Here is a 27,298-nt window from a genome sequence, read left to right on the forward strand (position 1 = left end):
ATTTAATTTGTTTTTGTGAGAATTAATATAAACTGTATTGAGTGCTGATACTTTTGTAAAGCGTATCAGAAGTTATGATGTATTTATAATCAACCCAGTTTTGGGTGTACTCTTAGAACATACTTATTTTACTAAAATAAAGTGCCAAAAGGCTTTAGTTTGGCGATGTAAAATTATATGTCAGGTGGATATTAGATCCAACATTATTTCAAGCCGAATGTAAATGTAAAAATTTAATGACAGTTTCGTAAGATAAGTTGACCAGAGAGCTTACAGGAATATGTTTGCCGGCATTCACGAGTTGCCTTAGTACGGTCCATATAGAAGATATAGGCGCCACCCAAACGTCTGTATATTTGCCTTTTATTGGTCCATTTTGATAAGGTTTCACTGATCTGACAGCTGTTTTGAACTGGTTGGGTCTCCTTTGTAAAAACTGTAAAATTGTGAGTACTAAATTTTACTTCTAATTTTTTAGGAAATTACAACACAAACTATATTATTAATTATAAAACTTTAATTAATAACTATATTTCAGGAATGTTACATTCCTATCTTCAGGGATCACAAAACAGTGATATATGCATGCAGGCACTAACACTAAGTAAATGAGGCTGAAGAAAGCTAACTGAAGTCAATTTAGTCACCTAGCAGGCTAAATTGGGTTGATGTTTTTAGAATGCAAGCTTCCCAAATTTGGGGCAGTCTCATGCACCCAAATTTTGTTGAGACTTGGGAAGGGTTGCATAAGACTGCTCCAAATTTTGTAAGCTTGCATTCTAAAAACATCAGCAACGGCACAACCCAATTTAGCCTGCTGGAGGCACCTTTAGGATTCTAGGACCGACTTCAGTTGCTTTTCTTCAGTCTCATTTGCCTTACTCTTAGTGCCTACATGCATATATCATTGTTTTGGGATCCCAGAAGATGGGAATGTAACATTTCTGAAATATAGGTAGTTATTAATTAAAGTTTTATAATTAATAATATAGTTTGTTGTCATTTCCTAAAATAGAAGTATGTCTAACCAACATATAAGCCTGTCTACAAGGAGTATTAAATTAATTCACAATTAATGTGCTTAGCTATAAAAATTCATCACCTGTACTCATGCAAACTGATTGCGTGACATGTTGCACACACTAGTTACTAAATTACTCTAATTAGAGTAATTTAATAATCAGTGTATTAAGTTGGAATGGGTTAGAGTAATATTTGGAGCAAAATTACTAAATAAAATAAGTGACAAATATGATTTATCATATAATCTTTTTATAATATGTTCAAAAATTATTGACTGTAAATTAGAAATTCTGAAAGCAAACATTATGTGAATGCAAATGCAGTTACTGTGTGTGTGTGTGTGTGTGTGTGTGTTCTTCCTTCTTGACCAGCGTATGCACAGCTTAGAGGGGAACATTGGTTCCAATTACAAGTTGAATTCACTCTTTGATTTTTTAATTAATTGACTGAGAATTATAAACTTTATAGTATGTGAGAATGAGATTATTATGTGGTTAAATTCATTTTTAATTACATTTCAGGCTTTTTTTGGATAATCATTTCATATGACCAATAATGATATTATAGTACATAAAGTCTGGATGAAAGGGGGAAAAAAAAGTAGTAATGATAAAGCAGCTTATTATTTTGTGAGACTAAATCTAGTCGTTTAAAGAAAGCTAAATGTGCTAACCCAAAATTTAAAATAAGGAAATATTAGAAATGGCCCATAGTGATGATAAGCCTGAAACCACAGAAGTTCCAAATCAAAGAAAGGATGCAACTCCATCTATGGAGGAAGTAAAACTTACCAAGACTGATAATAAAGTTTTACCTTCAACTGCAGATGAAAATTTAAGGGAAAATAAGGACAAGCAGAATAGATCTAAATCAAATTTTATACCAGAGAACAGTGAAGTTAGTGTGGAAGAAAAAAGAAGTAAAACATCAGATAAAAAGCACAGTAAGGACTATTCTGTAAGAACTCGACAGGTGGAAACATCTACAAAAAAAAATTCAAGTAAACAGAGTAAAGGATTAAAGAAATCTGAAAGTGAAAAGTCGGATACCTCTGGGGATGGCTCAAGTTCTGATGAACAGAAATCGGATAAAAGACAAAGTAAACACAGAAGCTTAAAAGATGTAAATAAAAGTCCAACCAGAAATAGGAAACGGCATCATAAAAAGTCTTCTGAGAGTTCCTCGCATTCTCAGAGTAGTGATAGTTCTTCTGATAGCAGTAGCAGTGGAAGTAGTAGTAGACAGCACAGTGGAAGTGATAGTGAAGGGAGTGAAAGTGAAGAAGACAGGAGGGAAAAAAAGAGAAGGAAAAAAAGAAGTGAGAGCCATAGTAGCAAAGAAGACACTCCATCGAGCACTCAACGTAGTTTTTCCTATAGCCGCAGAAGAAGTGAAGCTAAAGACAATGGAGGACAGAAACAAGATTTAGAAGAGAAAAGTCCTGGTAGCATATCGATGGCAGAAAGTGACAGCAATATTTCAAGAGGTGTTACTGAAAGCAGGTAAGAAATTTTTTTTTTTTTTTTTCAAAAAAAGTAAGCGCATTAAGTGCAAAATTATTACTGTCTGTTGATATTCTCATAAAGATCTTCATATTTTGTTAAATGGAATGAAGTTAGCACATAGGAATGAATTATATAATAGTTTAATGACTCTGGTATTTGCAGGCATCATTGGAGAGTACAGTGTATGTGTACTCTGAAAACCATGTGTGTGTGTTGGGGGGGGGTGACTGCATACAGGAACATAAAACAAAGAACAAAGTGGAAGATTACGGTTATCTTCAACTTACGACTACTCACACTTATGACCATCCCATTAATGTTTACTGAATACAACTTTATTTTCAAACTCATGGACCAGGTTTAATTGCTTATCTTCAAGACATATTATTTTAAGAAATACTTTTGCAAAGGCTATTACTGTTTGTTGAGGAAATCCTCAGATTTTTGGAAGGGAATATATCTTGAAGATAAGCATGGAGTGAGCGGATCATATGAATGGTGTTTGGAAGAAGCTGTAGTTAATATACATTCATAGGTTCAGGATTTAACAGAGACGAAGACGAGATTTGTGATAAGATAGTGCTAGCTGAACAACTGAAGTTCAATTCGATGTTGACAATGAAGATATAGAGCATTTGTTTGAAGCTGTAGAAGACCTTATAGAGCCTTGAAGCACAGAAAGTTGCAGAAGAAGGGAGGGAAAAGGCAGAACAACAAGAAGATGAAGCTGAGTTGCCGAATTTTTTTTTGTGAAAAATTTTCAAACACCTGAACTGGTTATTAACAGCAGAATTTGCTTCTCTAATAAGGTAATTTGGTTTTGAAGAAATGGATCCAAAAATGCAGAGATTTAGCAGAGTGAGACAGAATGATATAATCTGCAGTTGCCTGCAACAGAGGATTTTATGCCAAAATAGAAAGGCAAACTGTGCAAACTAAGTTGGATGTAATGTATTTTGAAAGAAGGTGACCTTTGCTGTCACCTCTTCCCTTGAAGATGAATCTAGACATTCCACAAAGTTTGGTGAACCATCTGCAGAATGCTTTGTTGCAATTCTTGAATTTTAAGAATTAGGTGTTGATTAATTACCTAGCTTCCCTTATCTCTTATGATGAATTGTCCAATCAATAAAGCAGAACTTTGAACAATTATTCTCGCTCTGTGTGTTTCCATCTTATTTTTTGCAAGTACAGAGAAGCACCATTTACTCAACTTTCCTTATTTATTACAGTACAGTACTGTATACAGCAATTTTATGTTATAATTTGTACATTGTTATTGCATCATAAGCAAAGAGTAAAATTAGTTAAAAATATAACAGAACAGGCCTACACATTTTATCATTTATTCATGTTTAATTGTTAACATATCTTTAGCATCCTGATTTCTGACTTACAACCTTTTCAATTTGCAACGGGATCGTTGCAAGTGAACTCCATTGTAAGTTGAGGGTGGACTGTACACTTAAATCTTAAAGGTTTTCTAGGAAGGATGCTACTATCAGTAGGTGCTAGTAGGAAGCATTGGTTTTTGACCTGGAGTGCTAAGAATTATGGTTTCCCATATCTTGGGGAGATTTATTTCAACCATTTTTATCGAAGTGTTAGGTTACTTTTAAGAGCAGCTGCTATTCCAAAAGCCATGTTTGTACAGAGTGGCTCATAAGTCATGAAAGGATTTAAGCATTTAATAACTTTTTTTATTTAGTTTCATTATTTTTTTGTTACAAAACTTCAAGATTTTTTTCAATAATCAAAAAAGTTATTCACATTTTAAACTCCTTTGTGACTTATGAGCCAGCATGTAGGACAACCTAATGGTACAAGAAGCTTTATATGCCAGCCTGGTTGGCTTGAGTGGTTAGTATACTGCTCTCCAACCAACAGGCTGTGGGTTCAAATCCTGCTGTGGGCATGGATGGTTATCATTGTCTTGAGGTGGAGGTTGAATTTCATCACCCAGTGTGAAATCACCAATCTGCTTATTGGAGACCTAAAATGACTTGAAAAAGTTTGGTTTCTAGGTCACGGTTTCTAGACTATGTAAAACTAATTTTAAATAAATAAATATATATCATCATCAAATTCCTTCCATGTACCCTCAAGAGGTGTACAGGATACGATAGTACTACATAAAAAATTTACATCATTACTAACTTCTTATCTACAATTTTCTTCCAAATCAGTCTGTTACTTGTCAAGATTCCAACATTATTAGATCTTATATTTCTATCGTCTAAGGCAGTTTGTACCGTATCAATCCACCTACATCTTGTTCTTTCTCTGGGTCGTTTTCCTGCCAACCTGGCAGAAGACACTTGTTTTGCTAATCTTTCCTTGCCCATTCTGTTTAAGTGATCATACAACCTAAGATTAGCTCTTCTAACGCATTCCTGGATGCTGACAACGTCAAGTTCTTTCCTAATATCCTCGTTTTTAATATGATATTTTCATTGATGCCATCTGTTCACGCCTATAATCTTTCTCAGGACTTTCATATCTGAAGTCTATCTAGTCTTTGGTCAAGTGTTTTACCTGACCCAGCTCTCAGATCAGTAAGTTAAAACTGATTTGAACACTGTCTTGTATACAGCTAATTTAGTGTTGCGACTAATTTCTCCCTTATTCCATATGAATTTATTCAGTTGATTCCTACCATACTAGCTTTGTTGATTTTGTTGTCTATTTCCTTATTTAATTTACCATCTTCACTCAAAATCGTGCCTAAGTAGCTGAAATGTTTTACTTGTTCCACAGGTTCTCCATTCACAATGCAGTTGACATTTTCAATGATTCTGCCTATTTTCATTGTCTTTGTCTTTTTATTGCTGACCTTCATACCATATCTATTACAACAGCTATTCAATTTAGTCAGAGAATCTTGCAGACTTGTAGCGGATTTATTTAGAAGTATAACATCATCCGCATAGAGCAAAGAGCTGACATTAACATCTTCAATTTTGATATCATGTTTAATATTACTTTCCTTCATAAAGTAATCCATATAGATAATGAAAAACAGAGGAGATAATGTAAATCCTTGTCTCATACCAGATTTAACATTAAACCATATTCCAGGACTTCTTTCAATTCTATCTGCTGACTTACAACTCAAATAAAGACTAAGTATTGCTTGATATAATGACCCATTGATACCATATAACTGGCATATTGAATAGCTTCTCTCTCTTGGCACCTTCTCATATGCCTTTTCCAGATCGACAAAACTTAAATACAGATCTTTGTTATATTCCCATGATTTCTCAACTATCTGTCGTAAAGTGAAAATCTGATCCTGACAGCCTCTTGGTGAAGAACAACCTGGATTCAGGCCTCTATTTGGCCTGAATCCAGGTTGTTCTTCACCAAGCCTTTCTTCCACATTTATTCTCAACCGGTTCTCAATTATACTGGCATAAATCTTGCTTGGAACACTCAGTAGGGAAATACCTCTGTAATTCTCACATTCAGTTTCATTTCCCTTTTTATATATGGGTACTATGAGAGCTCTACTCCAATCATCAGGAATTTGTTCCTCTCTCTCCAGGTCTTCTGAACTATCCACTGTAAGAATTTTATACCTCTATACTTCAGCATTTCTGGTCGAATATCATCTACTCCTGCTGCCTTTCCACATTTCAAGCCTTTGATGGCTTTTTCTACTTCAAGTATGTATTCGTGACTGTATGCCTGTTAAGTGGTTTTTACCACTGTGCTATCACTGGTTGTTTCATTTAGCAATTTTTCGAAGTAATTGCTCCATACTTCAAGGATATCTTTTTCTCCCGTTTTCAAGTCGCCTTTATTATCTCTAACTCCTTTTACAGCACTCTTTCCTCCATATCTAAGCTTCTTCGGCAACCTCCAGAATATCTTACCACCTTCTTGATATTTATTTTCTATGTTCTTGCCAAAGTCCTCTCATGACTTGTTTAGCTAGTTTTACCCAGTGCTTTCTTATATTTGTCTCTGTATTCTCTAAGTGCACAAGCTGACTTATTTGCCAGAAACTTTTTATATGCTTTCTTCTTTTCCTTCACTGCCTCTTTAAATTCATGTGTTCACCATGGAGTTTTGATTTTTCTCTCCTTGCAGACAATATCACACATGCTTCTCTGGCTGAATCAATCAGGTTTTCTTCAAGGCTTGCCACTGAATCTCCAAGGTTTGGTTCCTGTTCTCAAACTCTTTCATTTTTTCTTCAATAATCTTTATGTATTTTAGTCTACAGTTCACATCCGAGAGCTACTCAACTTTTATTCACTTTAAAACTTTCTTACATGTTATTCTTTTCAATATGAAATTCAATTTTATCCATCCCAATACTAAATAGTGATAACTTCCAATTTTGAATCCTCTGTACACACTCTGGTGTCTTGCACCAGGGAGAAAACATCATAATCAACAATAACATAGTCAATGAGACTTTTCTTATTCCTTGCCTCTTCTCTCCATAGGAATTTGTGCACATTTTTATGTTGGAATATGGTGTTAGTAATAACCAGTTCATGTCCTGAGCAGATATCCAACGGGTATTTGCCATTATTTTTAGCTTTGCTCTTTTCTCCAAATTTTCCCCCAAATTTTTTTGTATGTCTGACAATCATTTCCTAGTCTGTTATTTAAATCCCCAACAAGGACCAACTTTTCCTTTTTCATTGTGTCAGTTGTTTTTTCTAAAGCCTCAAAAAATTTCTCCACTTCTACCTTAGTAGAATCTTGTGTGGGACCATAGGCACAAATAAGTCTCATTGTTCAATTCCCCATTCTGTTATTTTCCCACATCACTCTACTTGAGACTGCCCACCATTGAAGGAGATTAGCCTCATATTTTGTGTTGAATACTATGGCTACTCTTTCTTTTGCTTGATTGTCATTACCAGAATATAACATTTTGTATTTATTGCTCAGAAAGATCTCACCAGTTTTTGCCTTTTTTCTTTCAGTCACCTCTATTATGTCGATCTGGTACTTATCTAATTCCTCAGCTAGCTCCATTTCTTTGCCATTCAGGCTTCTTATGTTGATAGTACCGAACTTTAACTCTGGTGATGTTGAGTTGGGGGTGTGTTTTCAGATTTGTTCCATTAGCTGACTTTTCGCTGTTTGCCCTGGTTCCCTGGAGAAAACAACGGGGGTCTTGTTTAACTGTGCAACGTCTCAACCGGCATGGAATTTTGTCATGTTGTACGATCATTTTGTATTTTGGTTTAAGCCAATAAGAATACAATTTGGTCGGCTAAATTCCAAATTGCCAGCCCATCCTTGTTCGTTCAGCATCCAGGTAGATACTCAACAGTGTGCACCATGAGAAGATTAGGATTGGACATTAGGTTAGAAGCTCTGGTTGGTTCTTTACATTCCTTTAAAGGCTATGTGGAGGTCTACTCTCAGTTATACAGCTTTGACCCTCCTTCTTCTTTGAGTGCCATCTCCTATCGGATGTCGGCGACCACCTTGGCAAATTTTGAGCGATTCTCAGCTATTCTGAGCAGTTTCTCAGAGTTCATGCCAGTCCACTGTCTGATATCTGCCAGCCACGATTTTCTTCGTCTTCCTTGTCCTCTTCTTCCATTTATCTTCCCTTTTATAATCAATTGAAGTATCTTGTATTTTTCATTACGAAGTAGGTGACCAAGATATGCAGTTTTCCTTCTTTTTATGGTATCTAAAAGTTCACGTGATTTCCCCATTTGTTCCAGTACTTCCTGATTAGACGTTTTTGCTGTCCATGGATTTTTAACATTCGTCTGTATAACCACATCTCAAAGGCTTCAAGTCTTTTTATTGATGTTGTCTTCAAGGTCCAAGTTTCTGCACCGTACAGCAGTACAGACCATACATAGCATTTAACCATGCATATTCTAAGTTCTAAGTTTAAACTGCGGTTACACAGTGTTGATTTCATCAAGAGAAAATTTTTTCTTGCCATTTCAATCCTAACTTTTATTTCCATTTATGGATTGCAATCTTCATTTAACCAGCATCTGAGATATTTAAACTTTGCCACTCTTTCTATTTGTTTCCTATTTAAAGAAAGTGCTAAATTAAGAATTGGTTTCTTACTTATGACCATGAATTTAGTTTTGGTGATATTTATTTTTAATCCCATTTTTTCACTCTCTGCATTTATTAGTTCCAAAAGATTTTGAAGATCCTGAATATTGTCAGCCAGAAGAGCTGTATCATCGGCATATCGGATGTTACTGATGATTTCACCATTTACACTAATCCCTTCCTTTCTTCCTTCCAAGACTTTTTGAAATATGGCTTCTGAGTAGATGTTAAAAAGAAGAGGTGACAGCACACATCCTTACCTTACTCCTCGTTTGATGTTAATGGAGTCTGTAATAATGTCATCAACTTGAACAGATGCCTTTTGGTTCCAATATAAGTTTTCAGTGATCCTGATGTCTTTACCATCTAATCCAATTCTTTTTAATAGTACAATCAGTTTAGCATGTTGGACTTTGTCAAATGCTTTCTCGAAGTCGATGAAGCAAATGAATATTACCTTGTTTTGGTCAATACATTTTTGAAATAAGATCTGAGAACAGAAAAGGGCCTCTCTTGTTCCCAAGCCGTTTCTAAAGCCGAATTGGGTATCACTGATGGTGTCTTCGTATTTTCTGTATATTCTTTTTTGAATTATTTTCAGAAACATTTTGAGAATGTGACTCATTAGGCTGATCATTCTATAGTCATTACAAGTTTTCGCATTTACTTTTTTAGGTAGCATGATGAAGGTCGACTGTAACCAGTCTTGAGGGATTATGCCTGTATCGTAGATCTTATTAAATAACTTTACTAATATGTTAATGTTGTCACCTTCTAATAACTTTACTATTTCTGCTGGTATTCTATCTGGTCCTAGGGCTTTACCATTTTTAGCTGAGTTTAATGCACATTCTACCTCTGATTTTAGAATGCATGGACCTTCCATATGTTCATAAGTATTTTCTGGGTTCTGTCTGTTATCAGTAAAGAGTTCTATATGTTTCACCCATTCTTGTATTTTGTCATCCTTTTTGGATATAATTTCTCCCTTTTGTTTCGAAGGATACCGAATTGTTTTTTCTTATATATACCTGAGGTCTCTTTCTTCTTTTTGTGTAGATTAAAATTGTCATGTTTTTCCTGTAGAATTTCTATTTCTTTACATTTTTCATTCATCCAGATTTCTTTTGCTTTTTTTGATCTTGTGTTTAATAATTTTCTGAACCTCTGTATATTTTGTTGGATTATGATTTTTATATGATCTGCGTTGATCCATGAGAGAGAGAATTTCATCAGTCATCCAATCTTTCTTTTTTACTGCTCTATTAGGACATAAGGTATTGGTACATTTCTCTATGAATACAGATTTCAATTTGTCCCACGATTCATCAACCCTCATGATGTCATCATTCTTGATAAGTGCTAGCTCTTGATTCAGATCTTGACTCAATTTGCTTCTTATCTCTGTGTTTTTTAATTTTCCCAAATCAAACCTTTTTTGTTGATGTTTCTTAAGCATAGCTTTCAGTCTAAGTTGTAACTCTGCCACCAGTAGGTTATGATCAGAAGCAATATCTGCACTAGGAAAGGTTTTTGAACTCTTTATAGAACTTTGAAATCGTTGATTAATTAGTAAGTAATCAATTTGGTTTCTGACTATATTCCCATTATTATCCTGTGGTTATTGCCAAGTATACAATCTTCGAGGTGGTAGCTTAAACCATGTGTTTGTGATTATTAGCTCCTCTTCCTGGCAGAATTGAAAAAGACGGTCACCTCTTTCATTTCTTGTGCCCAGTCCATGTTCGCCAACTACATCTCCACTTCTACCTTTCCCAACTTTAGCATTGAAATCACCCATGACTATGTTAATATCATGCTTTTTTGTGTTTTTCATTAGTTCTTTTAATTGATCATAAAATTCTTCAATCTCGGTATCACTCTCCTGTCAGCAGTAGGGGCATAGACTTGTATAAGATTAACATCTAATGGTTGTCCTTTCAGTTTTAATAACATCATCCTATCTGACTAAGGGATGAAGCTCAACAGTGACTTATTGATATCTTTGTTTATTATTATTCCAACTCCGTTTTGATGGTTGTTTTCATAACTTCCAGAGTGATACATTGTCATGTCATTGACTTGAGTTTTGCCTGATCCTGGCCACCTAACTTCACTCATTCCTAAAATTCCAATTTCAAGTCTTTTCATTTCTTGGATAGCATTTCTTAGCTTACCTGCTTCATACAAGGTTCTGACATTCCAGGTTCCTAGTTTTACTGAGCGCACCATGTTGAGCCCGGGGATTCTTCGCATCCCTGTCCCATTTAAGGGACGTCGGTAACTCAGGGCCATTTGTGTAGATTTGCTCGCCATGGTGGTTAGTCTGTAGTTTATCCATTTGCTTTCTGCTCTGCAGTATTACAGTGCGCAGTATTACGTACACAATAAACTGTATTGCCATCTGCAATTTTATAATCACAAGCTTTACCGTCGTCATGAGACTTCAACTTTGTGTCAGTACTGACAAAGCTGCTTCCCTTTCTCAGAGGATTGAATCCTTTATTTTTCCTTGTAACCCTAGGTAGGGGCCCTAACTGGGTACTGACAGCCAGAGCCAGCTGAGCCCGGGTTGTTTATAGAGGTCTGCTCCTCTGAAGATTCTTCCGCACATTCTTCCACACATTTCAACAGTGAAATGTGCGGAAAGACCCTTAAGTACCCCATAAATATATATATAAAATAGAATATTAATAAATATAGAAAAAATCTTTATCCTATCCATGGTGTGAATGTACTATTGGTTTGAGAAAAGAAATCTTTTCAAGTTTTGGAGCCACATAAAAAATATGGCTGAAATAGAGGAAGGAAAAAGGATTAGTCTTTCTGGGAGTGGATAAGGGACAGTCAGTTTGATGTGGGGCTTTAAAGCTCTGGCTATTTTTTCTGAGGTACTTTATATCTAGAATAACAAAAGGCTTACTGTAATTAGTACATTGACAGTACAGTGAGTGAAGGAAGATTAAATATCTTACTAATTCTTTTGGAATTGTAGCCATTAGATAAGGTTTGGCAAATGTGGTTATGGTCAGTTGTGAGAGATGTTTTTTTAAGAATTGCTGTCTAGTTGATAGCTTGATGATTCTGTTACCCAGTATTTTTATATTGTGAAGTGGTTTAGGTGTTTTGTGTTATGAAGATGTGTTTTAAAAATATCTAGAAAAGTCAGACTGTTTCTTTCTATAGTCCTGAAAGATTGATTGTTGAGTTGAAGGAGGAATATATCTATTCTGTTGGAGCTGTCTGTCCATATAGATCATCATCAGTATATTTTAATCAGATAAAGGTTTAAGAGTATCTGTGTCAGGAGCATGTTTTTCAAGATATCTATGTACATATTAGCAAGAGGAAGTGGGAGGAGAACCCATACCAGTATCTTTTTATATATTTCATTAATTCAGGTTGAAGTTACCAGCATGCATTGCACAATTATACAGTTGTACAAGGGTATATTGTTTTAGGAGCTGCTCTTATAAATCAACTTAACCTCTGTAAATATTATATATGGTTGTGTAGAACTCAATATTTTAGAAACTAAATTTTAGTACTTCTGCTCAACAACCAAATCTTCTCACTTTCACCCCATAGGTAAAGCTCTTTCATCTATTGGGTGAAATCTTAAGACTGGCTTTGTCTGATCATTTAAAGTTTGTTGCATGTTTGCATGAGTTTTTATTGGACTCCTGTGATGTCTGTGAATGAAATATAAAATTAATTCATTCCTGTATGTCTTCATTCTATTAAAATGAAATGCTCCAAATGAGCATGAAAATCAGTAAAGCCTGTATGCACGCGGGCACACACACACCATAAATATATTCTTGTCAAGAATAGGCAGCAATTCCTGGTGTGGCTGCTTTTTTTAAATTAAACTTAATTACAAATATATTTATAAAAGTATAGGCAAACCTCTACTTATCAACTTTCAAGAAATGAACAGTTCTTATTTTATTTATTATTATATTATTTATTTATTTTTATTTTTTGCCTACAAACATTTGACAATGTGCAGAGATCACTGATATTTTATGATGTATAACAATAGAAAATCTTTTATTTTCTATTGTTATACATCGTTATACATTGTTATACATTTCATATGTGCCAAAATGAATGTTCTTCAGATATTGCTAATATATTCCATATTAATGTTGTATTTATTATTAAGAGAGACCTCCAGGGAGTCAGAGACTCATCGAGGGAGGCCACATACTACACACACCAGCTATCATACTTATTCTTGAATTCATTCATGCTGCTTGCACTCACAACTTTGACCATTCTAATTTTTGCTACCTTTGAAAACAAGTGTAAATGTGATATTGTCAAAGTGCTAACTGGAAAAAAAAAAGTATTCTTTGATTTCAGTAAACACTAAAATGAACATAATTAAGTGGTCAGTTATTTTATAGTCACAATAATTTAACAACAACAAAAAAAAAATCTGATTATACTTACAGTGCAGTTGTTGTTCAGTCTGTAGTCAATGTGGAGTTCTATTTCACACTTTGGAGTCAGAATTAAAATAGAAAAAACCAACACTGAATTGATTCAGGATAAAGCTAGGTCTTCTAAAAAGGTTGAAAGACCTTTTCAGAAGACATGCTCAATTTAAGGCTAGTTCTAGGTGGTTTGCTAGATTCAAGAAAAGGATAAATATGGAAAACATTTCCTCTGGAGAGTCTGCAGGTGCCAATCAGAATGAGCTACTGTTTTCATCAAAATTTTAATGTCAGTGAGACTGGCCTTTTCTGGAAAAAAGATGAGGTCACAGACTCATTGTATCCTTGGAGGAGACAAAAGTTTTAGTATTCAAAGTGTCAAAGGATCATCTAATTCTGCTACTTAGTAGGAATTATTTAGAAGACTAAAATTACTTCTGTTAGCCGATTAGTATTATTTTATATACCGTATTTTCCGATGTATAAGACGCTCCTATGTATGTATAAGATGCACCTAAGAAATTTAATACAATTTTTTGGAAAAAACCTAAAATGTTGAAATGGCAATGCCATTTTGCCGATTTTCTTGCACCCATTTTAAAACTTCGTCTCTTGTTCTGGCCACTTCACAATTTTTCCTCCTTCCGCGCGCTTTTCTTCATGCAAATTGTACAAAATATCCTTCTGACCACGCCAAGTTCTAATCATTTTTTCTGTAGGCAGAGGTCCAAAATGTCTTTCAGCTTCCCTATTCCCCATGTTCTTCTGTATATTTTACAACCTGCAATTTGTAACTTGAAGTATATGAATTTCGTCTGTTTTTTTCCATCACGAAAATCTATGGGGAAATATCAAACTGAACACAAAATATCTCAACACGTCAACTCAATACTGATAAACATCGGTAACTGATTACTCGGATAAGACATTATGAAACTTGAATAGGGACTCCCCGTTCTTAGCCAGTGACGTGCTAGAAGTCACATGAAGGTCACACATCAATTTGATTGCACCATTAACTGCCTACAAAGATGTTGGAACGTAAAAGGGAGTACGTATGACTTTGAAAAGAGGAAACAATCTTTACCTTCATTATATGAGACGCACCCCATTTTTAAGGTAAAAAAAGTGCGTCTTATACACTGGAAAATACGGTAGATATTGTTTATCATTCAAATATATGGCTTCCAGAATGATGACAAAGCAGCATTTTTTTTTTTTTTTTTTTTTTTAGATCAACTAAAAACATGGATAACATTGCACTATTCCATGAATGGTTTGTTAATCACTTTGTTCCAGCTACCAAAAAATAATCAGAAGAAATAATATAGCTGAAAGTTTATTTTTCACTTGGTTACACTATAATAAATTTAGTTTAATCCTTTATCCAAGTGTGAGCAAATAAAGTTTGCGCCAGTGTTGTACTACCTTACCCCAGTCCTGAAGATATTTTCAGGTGCAAACTTTGTTTGCTCACACTTGAATAAAGGATTAAACTAAATTTGATAACTAATAATTAAGAAATTGATAGCATACACTAGAAATATAAATTAAAGAAACTTTAATATATATAAATTCTGATATTTCGGCAAACGTCACGTTGCCATCTTCTTGGGAACTTAACACAAAGACAAGTGCACGCAAGTACTACATAACAGCAAATGAGAACCGAAGCTAGGAAGGTACCATTTTCCTAAAGTTCTGATGATGCCCCATGGCAGGCTCTATTAGTAGTTCTTGGCCTTTGGGCTGAAGTTCTTCTGATAAATGTTTCCCAAATTTGGGGCAGTCTCATGCATCCAAATTTGTTGAGGTTTGGCATGTTCCTAAGGACTGAGGCTGATTCCATGAATAGTCTTTAATATTTGAACTTGCTGCAGTGTATTACTGTGGCTTTCTTCCATCTTATTCTGTGGCGAGTATCCAGAGCATGGTCTGCAAGCCCAGAGTGGCTGTACTGATGAAATCGGATGTAATCCTTGTGTTCTGAGATTCTGATATTTGCTGTCCTGCCTGTTTGGCCAAAGTAGGACAATTTACAGCTGCAAGGAACCTGGTATACACCAGGTAGGTCTAGGGGAAGTGGTTGTTCTTTAGTGGAGCGGATAAGGGATGCCAATTTTCTATATGGTCTGTAACAAGTGGTCAAGTCATGTTTTTTTAAGATTTTGTTGATTTTTTCCGAGGTGCCTTGGATGTAGGGAATGATGATGGATTTAGAGTAATCTTTTTTTGTGAGGGGGGGGGGAAGGTGGGTTGTGGATAACTGGTTTAGATATTTTTTGGATTCTTTTAGGGGGGGATAGCCATTGGCTGAGAAAGTGTCACGGATGTGATTTAGTTCAGTGGTTAGGGCTTGATCATTTGAACAGATTATTTTTGCCCTGTTGACTAGTGTCTTAATAACTCCATATTGTTGTGAGGGAGTGTGATGGGATTGTTGGTGAATGTATCTGCCTGTATTGGTGGGTTTTCTATAAACTGAGAAAACCAAGGTGCCATCGGGTTGGCAGGTGTCTAGGAAGGGGAGGTTATTGTTTTTCTCTTTTTCCAGGGTGAACTTGATTCTAGGGTGTTGGTTGTTTAAGTGTCTTAAGAAGAGGAGTGTTTCAGAGCCATGTGGCCAAATAGCAAACACGTCATCAGTGTAGCGAAGCCATATGGTAGGTTTTTGTGGTGCTGAGTTTAAGGCTTTCTCTTCAAAAGTCTCCATAAAGAAGTTGGCCAAGGGTGGAGAAAGTGGTGAACCCATGGCTGTCCCCTCTATCTGTTTGTAGAATTTTTCCTGCCAAACGAAATAGCCTGTGTTCATTGTAAACTGAAATAGGGCTGAGATATTGGGAGGAAATTTAGCTTGGATTAGCTCTAAGGTTTCTTTGAGAGGGACATTCATGAATAAGGTGGAGATTTCAAAACTGACCATATGTCATTATGTTGGAGTATAAGGTTTTCTATACTGGCTTTGAAGTGGGCTGAGTTTTTTATGTGTGATGGTGTGTTGCCAGTATAGTGTGAGAGCGCTTTGGCTAAATGCTTGGCTAGTTTGTCAGTGGGGGAATCGATGCCATCCACTACGGGACGTAATGGCACATTTTCTTTATGTATTTTTTGGAGCCCATATATGCGCAGGGGAGGGGAGGGGGTCTAGAGTTATATGGTTTTAGTCTGTTGGTAATCTCCACAGGCCAAGAAGTGACCTTCTTAAGACATAAATTCAACTTATGAATAATGAGTTGATACATTTCAAAGAACACATAAGTTGGAGGTTTGCCTGTAATTCTTCTAAAATTTCAAAAGTTTCATAAGTTAATTATTATGACAAAAGATTATTAAGTACTAAGTTTAGTTTGTCTTGGTGTTAAGAAAGTTCTTTCTTTCAAGTAATTCATTCTTTTGTAGATATATTTACCGTATTTTTCAATAGATAACGCGCATCCCAACATTTTCATCACTCCTTGTATAGGTAATGTGCATGCGCCAACTAGCGGTAGAGTTAGGAAGTATGGACAGAGGATGGAGGAATTCTTTAAAAGCATGTGCGTTGCTAGTAGCAGTGGTCAATTATTCTGTATATCCTGTTTTAAAATATTTCATGAAGTAAATCATTATTTGTTTATATTTTGTTATTAGATCTGAATTACCCATGGAAGACAGAAGTACTTCTCAGAGAAAATCCTTTGTTTGGCCAAAGTAAGACAAGCTGCCTTACTTAGGCCAAACAGGCAGGACAGTGAATATCAGAATTTCAGAACACAAGGACCACATACAGTTTCACAAGTACAGTCATTCTGGTCTTGCAGACCATGGCTCTGGATACACGCCACAGAATATGGTGGAAGAAAGCTATGATAATATACCGTAGCAAATACAAATTTGAAAGACTATTCATGGAATCAGCCTCAGCCCTAAGAAACTCTCCAAACCTCAACAAATTTGGTTGTATGAGACTGCCCCAAATTTGGGTGGCTTACATCAGCAGACCTTAAGCCCAGCAGCCAAGAACATCTAATTAGCCCGCTAGGGGGGGCACCATCAGAACTTTTAGGAGAACAATAGCTTCATCACTTCATTCTCAGTTACTGTGTTGTAGTGCCTACGTGCACGTGCGTTTTTTGTAAGTTCCTTTTGAAGATGGCAACGTGACATTGCCGAAATATCGGAAATATTTATTAAAGTGTAATTTAATTTATATTCTTATCTACGTTGTCAATTCCTTAAGTGATTTAGTAAAAGCATATATAATTTTAAGAAAACTAATACAAACAGTATTACATATTCATTATGACTATGTAATACTGTATGTGCAGTATAAAAGCATATATACTTTTTTTTTTGCAAACTTTTTTCCCCTCTTCATAAATCAGTTTATAGCATGCAGTAGCATCTTTGGTATTCTCTTGTATGACCATAAATCTTATTGGCATTTGTTGTTGCATGTCTTTAATCAAAATCGCCAATATTTTTCCACTTTTAGTAATATATGCCTATTTTCTTCAAAGTGATCTTAGATTGCATTGGCTGAACTTTCATGTGCATAACTGCATAACACAAACTGTATCATGAAACAAATGATAAAGTTTCTGATGTGTCAGCTTACTAGAAAAGCCACCTATTATACTAAAATGAAGGGTATTATGGAACCAGCTATATTTTATAGTTAAATATAGTAAGGAACTTGGTTTCAAAAATTTACCAAAGAGGTGATGAGAATATAACCTTCAGCATTGGAATTACCTTGGTTTGCAACAAAAGACTTAAGACATGAATTCTGCCCTAGAGTCCATATGCTTGCCTTTTATTGGACAAACATAGAAGCTCCTGGGCAGAGTTTATCTTGTGATGAATTTCATCTCCCAGTATGAGACCACTGTCGCACTTGTTGGAGGCCTGAAGTGGATTGAAAAGTTCCATGTTTGATCTCTAGAGCAGGATGTATGAATTAAATAAAAATAAATAAAAAATTATAAAATTTATAAAAATGGGGGGGGATCCTTAGTTCACCCACGGTATAAATGCACTAAGGTATAGTGATAACTTTTCGTGGGTGGGAAAAACATGATGAAAAAATATGGTTAAAAAAAAAGTAATGTCAACCAAGGTAACTTCAGTGCCGAAGGTTATATTCTCATAAGCTCTCTGGTGAATTTTATAGCCAAATACAGAAACTTTGTTTCTGTATTTGGCTATAAAATGTGGTTGAATTGTAATATCCTCCATTTTTAATATTTTATTTATGTGAAACTGAACCTTTTGTCTCAATATTTTAGCCATTTATTATGTTCAAGTGGCACTTGATAGTTGGCATTGCTAGTCATAAGTTGAAGTACCACAACCACCTACATACAAATCATGTAATTCCAATCTACATAAGGGAATGACTTGCTGTACTTCCAATATTTTGTCAGAGTCAAATTGTAATCATCAGGGAACAAAATATAATGAGGCTAAAGCAAGTCAACTGAGAGTAAGCCTAAAGTTTTAAATATCACCCCCTAGTGGACTAAATTGGGCATCCTTGGCTATTAGGTTGAAGTACGGAGGAATTGTGAGCTTACCAAATTTGCTAAATTTACCAAAAAGAATATTCAAGGAAAAGTCTTGTATTTTGCAGTGGAGTAGAGTGGCTTTTCATTGTGTTCAATAGCAGGTGTCTAAAGCATGGCAAAAAGCAAGTCCTGAGTGGCTATAGTGATGGAAATGGATTTAGTCCTTCTCTTCAGTAATTCTGATGTTGGTTGTCATGTCTATTTTGCCATAGTAGGCTAATTTACAACTGCAAGGGACCTGGTAAACACCTGGCAGGTGAAGGGGGCTGTGGCTGGTCTTTTGAGTGGATAAGGAATGCTAATTTTTTATATTGTCTATAAGTGATTGAAAGGGCATGTGTTTTAAAGATTTTTGTTAGTTTTTTTGACATGTTTTGGATATATGTAATGGTGATAGCTTTAGTGTAGTCTCTGTTCTGGGGGGGGGGAGAGAGAGAGAGCGGTCAGGGGGATTTAATTTTTTGGATATGGTGGGAATTATGGTCATTAGCTACGAAGTTTTGTGGATGTGGTCAAGGTCTGTGGAGAGGACATTATCTGGACTAATTAATTTAGCCCTGTTATATAAAATTTTAATAATCTCATGTTGTTGGGAGAATGACTATGAACATATCTACTGGTGTGTGTGTGCGTGCGTGCGGGTTTTATGACATCCCAGGGATCCATCATGCTGGCACGTAATTGGTGTCTTGAAGGGGGAGACTTTTTTTTTTTTTCCCTTCTAATGTGAACTGGATCCTGGGATGTTAATTCTTTAGATGTGTTAAAAATATGTTGATAGCATCTGGACCATATGGCCAAATGGTGAACACATTATCATGTTCTTTGATTGCTGGCATAGGAAAGGTTGTAAATGTTACATACTCTAATTAATGACCTCTAGATTCCAAAAAGAACACCAATAGCCAAACTGTGGGTCTATATGGGCAGAATTTAGAGCTTTCTCTTCAAGCATTTCCACGAAGTAATTGACTGGGGAGGGTGGGGGGAAGAAAGCAAATAGTCCATTGCTGTCCAATCTATTTATTTGTTTGTAGAATTTTCCTGCCCGAACGAAATAGTCAGAGTTCATAGTGAACTTAAACAAGGGTTGAATATCAGGAAGAAATTGATCTAAAATGCCTTGAAGTTGGATATTGGTAAACAGAAGAGAGAGAGACATCAAACTGACCATAATGTCAGTGCGAGATGTTAGATTTTCTGTGGGGGGGGGGTGTTGCCATATTGGGAAAGCACTGTGGGTAAATATTTGGCTAATTTGTATGCTAGTGAATCATTAGCATATACAATTTGGTGTAATGGCACATTCTGTTTATGGATTTTAGGTAGTCTATATATATATAGACATTACTTACAAGAGACAGTGAGCCAGTGCATTATCAAGTCATATCCTTTTCTCGGCTAATCCTAATGATGAAAACCAAGTCACAAAGTCTGCTGGGAAAAATCTACTAACATCTTCCGTTGCAATGATGAACTAGAGAGAAAAATCGTGGAATCTAGAGAAATCATCTTCAATCCTGTTCATCTAAATAATAACTTGAGCTACAACCTCCCAGATAGTCATTCAGCTGTAATCATGTACTGGCGTTCATGTGATGCTGCAAGCACACACTCTCCCAACAATGCAACAAACGAAAGAACAGCTTTAAATACAACTACAACGTTTTCATGCTAATTATGTATGGAGACTCTCTATGCTGTTCATAGTCTTTTAACCTTCAATGTTTAGTGTTTTTTCTTTTTTCTTTCTTTTATAATGTCACCTGATGAAGGCTGTTACAGGCCAAAACTAGTAGTGTTTTTATATTAAAACCTTTTTACTTAAATCTCGGTTCTAGTCATTCAATTCTTCATAAAAATATGTATGTTAACCGAGTTAATGATCATTCTTTCATATATATATATATATATATATGGGGGAGGGTATCCAGGATTATATGGTTTTAGTTTATTAGTAATTTCAACAGGCCAGGAGGTGACCTTTTTAAGGAGTCTGTGAAGTGATCTGTGTATTGGTAAGGTCATAGTCTAAGGGAAAGTAGGGGTAGGTTGAGCAATCTTTATCTTTTTGGATGTACCCTTAATATATGGGATGGGAATAGTTCTCTGTTTGGTTGGAGGAGGGATGGGATGCATGGTATTATTTAATATATTTTACGGAAGTTGTAGCCATTGGCCAAAAAGCTGTTACAAAGGTCCCTGAACTCAGTTAATTTAAGACCTGGTCATTTGAACAAATAGCCCTTTCTCTGTAAGAAAGATGACCGGTTTTACACAGAATTCATTATAGGTCTGAAAGACTATTTCTGGAATCTGCATCTACTATGAAGCACTCTCCTGACTTCAACAAATATGGTTGCATTAATTTGCCATAGATGTGGAAGATGGTCATTATGAGACCAGTTAACTTACATTCATAGTTTAATCATATGCATTATTAGGCACATCGTGCACAGTCTGTACGTTGTTCTGTAAAACTGTCTGTGATTGTTGGCATAGGAGAGGTTGCAAATGTTACATATTCTAATTACTGACTTCCAGATTCTAAAAAGAACACCAGTAGATTCCTTTTTTTTATTATCTCTGCCCCCCCCCCCCTCGCCTCACTAATTCTTTTATAGATTCTGAACTGCTAGTGTGAAAAAAAAAAAAAAAAAAAATGGGGCCAACTTTGGAATTACATGATATCACTTCCTCTCCTTTCTTCAGCATCCTACATCCCCTTGATTCATACTACCTCCTTATATGGTATTATTTACAGATTCTATGGCATGTCACAGTCTCTTTCTAATTCAACAGCAATCTTTCCAATTTTTTATTATTCCTCTTACTCTGTTTCATGCAGTTCTCTTTTATCTTCAAATTTATTAGTAGGTGTCCACGAATTAGAGACCTCTGTTTCAGCAATCAAACTGTCATACTCTTTACATATTGCTCGCAGGACGCAGGACATATGTGGTGCAGAGGGTGAAGCTTGATGCTTTTCATATTCCCTGTTGTCTGTTTTGGGAGCAGTGATGGGAGAGATTTGTGAGCTATTTTAGCTCGCCCTGAGTGGGCAGAAGTGGTTATTCGTCGTTGGGTGTTAGGATGGCTTTCGGTCTTTTATGTTTCCAGTAGTCATTACCGTTATAGTTTCCGGCTTGTTGTATCAGTTGGTTTGGATAGGTAGATGTCTTCATAAAGAATTTTTCTGCTAGGGAGCGTAGTAGTGGAGAGATGTAGGGGATATTTATGTCCCGGTGGATCTGGGCGTTCCTGATGAACCACGGGGCATCCAGAATCATTCGCAGGCATTTGTTCTGTAGTCTTTGTAGCTTGAGGATGTTTGTCTTGGAGGTATGACTCCAGGCTGGGGAGGCATATATGACTGTGGGACGGATCACTGTCTTGTACAGTAGTATTTTATTTGTTGAGCTTAGTTTGCTGTGTCTGCTGATCAAGGGGTATAGCTGGGCGATAACTTTTGAAGCTTTGGTGCATATGCTCTTGATGTGGCTGTTGAAGCATAATCGCTTATCGAGAAGTATTCCTAGGTAATTTGCTTCAGTTTTCCAGGGAATTTTAGAGTTGAACAGGGTGATGTCTCCTTTGGGGGATGCTCGTCTTCTTGTGAAGAGTATCGTTGTACTTTTCTGGTGGTTTAATTGTAGTCCCCAGTCTTTAAACCATTTTTCTAGATTCAGGATGGTGTCTTGTAGTTTTTTGGTGACGAGAAGTGGTTGACGAGATCTGGCTAGAATAGCCGTGTCATCAGCATAAAAGGCGATGGTGGATGTGAGAGGATTTTGAGGGATGTCTGCCATATAGATGTTGAACAGGATCGGGGCTAGCAGTGATCCTTGAGGAACTCCAGCGAGGATTTTCCGTTGGGTTGAGACCGTTTCATTGATTTTGACTTGCATCCTCCTGTTGGAGAGGTATGATTTGATCAGGTGTATCATGTTTAGTGGAAGGTTAACGATAAGTTTGTAGAGGAGGCCTTGGTGCCAGATCTCATCGAAGGCCTTTGAGATGTCTAGGAAGACAGCTCCAGTGTGTTGATTCCAATTGAATCCTGTGGTGATGTATTCTACCAGTCTATGGATTTGATGGGTGGTGCTGTGATTTTGTTCTGAATTGTTCTTCTGGAATGATATTTAATTGGTTGACATGATCTTGGAGTCTGATGAGGATGATTTTCTCAGCTATTTTCCTTAAATTGGATAGCAGGCTGATGGGACGGTAATTTTCAGGTAGGTGTGGGTCTTTGCCTTGTTTGTGAATTGGGATGATGTCAGCTATTTTCCATGACTGGGGGAAGTGCTGCCATTTGAGGATGGAGTTTATGATGTTTGCCAGATGTGCTATGGCTTTGCATGGTAGTCCCTTGATGACTTGGTTAGTGATGCCGTCAGGACCTGGGGCTTTTTTGATCTTGAGATGGTTGATGATGCCAATTATTTCGGTAGGTGAGGTAGGCATTATAGGACTTGGATTGACATCGGGACGATTTACTGTGAACCCTGACTTTACGATGGATCTTGTATACGTGGCTGATGTTTAGGTTATCATATGCAGGAGTGCATTGTTTCTCTAGGTTTCTTGCTATGGCTTCGGCTTTGTCAGCATCTGTGTATGCAAGGTGCTGTTCTGCTTGCAGAGGGGGGGGGGGGATTTGCGCTTGATCCTGAGGTTGTTTAGGAATTTCCATATAGAATGATCTGCTGTGGAGATGGAGGTGAGCTTGTTGTCCCATTGTTGGTTCCTGTGGTTCTGGAGAGCTTCTCAGACAGATTTGTTTAATCTGTTGAGGGCTGTTTTGTCCTGGGGAGCACGAGTGTTGTGATATCTTTTTCTTTGTCTGTTTTTTTCCCTTATTAAGTCCATGATTTCTTCCGGGAGACGATTTTGTTTGTGGGTAATCGTGGATACTGTGGCTGCTGTTATGGCTTTATTGATTTGATTGGTGAAGTTCTTTATTGCCATGTCTATTTCTTCCTTGGCTTTTATATGGGGAACCGGACCAATGTGTTCTGGTAGCACTTTCTTGAGTTTCTCCCAGATGATGGAGGTTTGGGGGGGAGGTGACTGATCTTTGTTCCTTAAGTGAAGTAGGATTGGGTTGTGGTCTGATAATTCGTTTAGTGCTTGAATGCTGTGCTGGTATTTGATGTTGTGTAGAATGGCGATGTCTAGGATGTCGGCTGTGCCAGTTGGGCTGTGGTGGGTTGGTTCACTGGATCCTGTTACGACAGCGTTGTTTAATCCTGTTTAGCTGAAGAGGATACGGCCATTTGTGGTTCTGCTGTTCCAGGAGGGATGTTTGGAGTTTAAGTCCCCAGCGACGATGATGGATTCATTTGTGCCTAGTACAGCATCCAAGTCAGAAAATAGCAGGGGAGTTGTAGGTGGCGTAGATTTTGTCTTCCAGTTAAATTTGTGTGGACTTCGACACCGGTGAGTTCTAGGTTGGAGGTTTGGGGGGTGAGTATTCCATTGTGCCTGATGCAGTTTCTGATAAATATGGCTGTACCACCACCTCTGTAGTCCAGTCGGTCGTTTCTGTATAGTGTGTAGCCTCTCAGTTTTGGATTGTCTGCAGGTTCATTAATTAGGATGACGTCAGGGTTGTATCTGTGAGAGAATTCTTGAAGTTCCAGAGTCTTGTTTTTTAGGCCATTGGCGTTCCAAGCGGCGATCTGTAGTGAGTCTGGCAGTAATCTAGTTTTATTCATTAACAAGCATTGATAATATGGTTTGAGTTTCTTTTAGAAATCTTTTTGTGGAGTTTGGTGAAGGGTTTGACTTACTGAAGTCTTGAAGCATGTTTGCCAATGAGGCTGTGATGACTGTTGTCATGTTTGGAAGAATTTGGTCCTGCTGGATATATTTGGATGAGCGAGCTACTTCGGCGTATGTCCTGCTTCGACGGTGGCTTTCCAGACTGTTGGTGTTTTCCACTTGTGAGAGCTGGTATTTTGTTGTCTTTTGTTGGGTGTCAGGCAACTGGGGAGCCGTCAACTCAGGTGCCTGTGGGCAGGGTTCAGAGATCTGTTTCCTTTCGTTGTCTGTTTTATTCTTAGGGTAGTGACTGCAGCCTCTGTAGTTTGCCGGGTGGGGGCCCCCTGCAGTTCGCGCATTTGGCTGGTGAGGTCCTGGGTTTTGAGCAGGTTGCTGTGGGGTGGTTTTGCCCACATTTGAGGCATTTGTAGTCTGCTCTGCAGAGTTTCTGTGCGTGTCCGTACTTCTGACATCTGTAGCACTGGCCTGACGAGGCTCTTTTTCTTAGTGGTTCTGTTGTGATTTTCAGACCACAGATCGTTGTTAAATTGTATATGTTCTTGTGTGTGTTAGGTATCTCAACGAGTACTAGGGGCATTGGACTCTCGTCAGCCCGTAGCATTCTGCTAACTTTGACAGGTGGGAGATCGTGGAGGCAGAGGTCTTCAGTAATTTCATCTGTGCAGATGTTTTCTGTTACTCCCCTGAGTACAACTTTTAGGTTTATCTCCGACTTCAGTGAGTTAGTGTGATATTTAATATTTGACTCGTCCATGGTTTTTGTGAGGAGTCTGTAGTCACCTACTGTGGTAGGCTGGATTTTAACTCCGTCGTCTACGTTTTTTGCCCATGAATAGGCAATTTGGTGGTTTTGCATAATAGGCCTAAGGGCCGTCCAACGTTCTTTTTCCCGTAGAACAATTGGGGGAACTTTTTCGTTGTTGGGCGTGGGGAGGTCAGTGTTGGGGTATCTTCTTCCATCTCCTTGTTTATCTGAGTCTCCGCTGTTTTACGTTTTTTCCGTGCATGGGTTTCTGTATCATGTTTTGGAGTGGGAGCAGAGATTATCAGGTTCATCTTCCCTTCTTCCCCTGATGTTGAGTTGTCCCCTTCTGTGGAGTCGTCTGTCGCTGAATATAGGTTTAGAAACCCTGGCCACTCTACCTCAAATTTCTTCAACAGTTTTTTGAGGAGTTCGAGCACTAGCTTCTTATCCAACGATTGGATAAAGTCATCGGGACTTAAACTGGTCATGTTTGAAATATTCAAATATATGCTTATATGCTTACCTGAGCTGGATCTCAAGGATTTCCGTATAACGTATAAACACAAAATATAACACACTAAAGGACTATCGCGAGACCGCAATCACTAATTAACAACACAATCATCAGCTACTTGTTTACCTTCGCTTTCCGCTTATATCAAAAATCTGAATCAACACTCCGAATTATTCATAACAACTATTTAAATCACTGATCACATATATAAACACTTGGCAACCGCCATTACGCACCAGCGCCCCTCGCAAAACACCATAATACACATATTGCTCACATTTTAGAAGAGCTCATGTATAGAGGTTATATGAAAAACTTAGAAGTATCCAAGATCATCAGGAGGAGCAGTGAGCAAAAGCAACAACTCTTAGTGGAATGTGTGTGTGTGTGTGTGTGTGTGTGTATTAGATGTTTACTATTAGGATTTAAATATATATATATATATATATATATCAGTCATTATCAATCCACTACTGGATGAAGGCCACTCCAAGATTACTCCACAACTGTCTGTCATTAGCATTTCTTTTATATTTCTCATGCTGATCTGGTTTCATCAGTTCAGTGCAATTTGGTCAGTGTCATAGTGAAAGTTTGGTTGAAGACAACAACAATGAACAAAGCACTGCTAATTATATCAGAAATTTTGGTTTAGTTTTTTATCTAAGTATTTCTTTTTCAATCCATTCTTATGATACTGAGCATACATCTGTGTGTTCTAAATTGTGTTGTTTTTAGTTTTGGAGTTTTTTATATTTCATGTTTTGGAAGTTGAAAGGTTTTTTCCACTTGGTTATACTATAAATCATTATTTCTTTCTTTCTTTATGCCAAGAATATAATTTCTTGGCATAAAGATGGCAAGAAATTATATTCTTGGTTTAATCTATTATCCAAGTGTGAGCAAACAAAGTTTGCATTTGAAGTAATTTCAGGACTGGGCAACTCATATATAGAGGCTGACTTCATATCACTTGCCTTAGTACCCTATAATGCAAAGCACATATCCTTACTGACATGTATGATACTATGCATTATGGGAATATGGGGTACTAAGGCAAGTGATGTGAAGTCATTAGCCTTTATATACGAGTTGCCCAGTCCTGAAATTACTTCATGTGCAAACTTTGTTTGTTTACACTTGGATAAAGGATTAAACCAAGAATATAATTTCTTGGCTTCTTTAATTTGTTTCATGTAGTTGTGATAATTGCTTGTTGAATTCCAAATGCTTGGCCAGTCATTGTGTTTTGACTTTTTTCATGGTATTTTGAATTCACTAATATCTATTGTCATATATGTAGTGATTAACTTGTTCATTTCATAATTATTATTATTATTTTTGGTTGTACATAAGTATTGAGAGTTTTTTAAATGACAGAGCTAAATAACTAGAAGAGACCTCCACATAGCCTTTAAGAAATGTGGAAAACAACCATCTAATGCTTCTGACCTAATGTCCATTCTCACATTCTCGTGGTGCATTGATTCATTAATAAGTTTGGGACTTGCGAACCAAATTATATTCTGTATAACCTTAAAAAAAGAAAGTGATGAAACATCATGTTGGCTTAGACACTGCTTCATTAAACAAGATCCTGCTATTCTCATTAGAAAAACTTGAAGAAAATTTTCCTTCAGCTTTAGATCTGAAATTTATTCACTCTTGGATAGAACTCC

The 27,298-nt window shown here is 36.8% G+C and overlaps 1 protein-coding gene across 4 annotated transcripts in view; it reads left to right on the forward strand.

Annotated features, from left to right (window-relative positions):
• The window catches only part of Acn (apoptotic chromatin condensation inducer acinus), a 229,813-nt gene that overhangs the window by 31,563 nt on the left and 170,952 nt on the right, over positions 1 to 27,298 (forward strand). For all 4 annotated transcript variants that reach the window (XR_016549792.1, XR_016549793.1, XM_090407980.1 and 1 more), the window contains exon 3: positions 1,545 to 2,525. Coding sequence is in view for 2 of the 4 variants with exons in the window: in XM_090407980.1 (XP_090264106.1) it covers positions 1,726 to 2,525 (800 nt within the window). In the remaining 2 variants the exon portion in view is untranslated. The remainder of the gene's footprint in view (positions 1 to 1,544; positions 2,526 to 27,298) is intronic.

Source organism: Typopeltis vanoorti, chromosome 18 (genome assembly GCF_054136105.1).
Source record: "Typopeltis vanoorti isolate ZY-2024b chromosome 18, IOZ_Tvanoo_1.0, whole genome shotgun sequence".
NCBI lineage: Eukaryota > Metazoa > Arthropoda > Arachnida > Uropygi > Thelyphonidae > Typopeltis > Typopeltis vanoorti.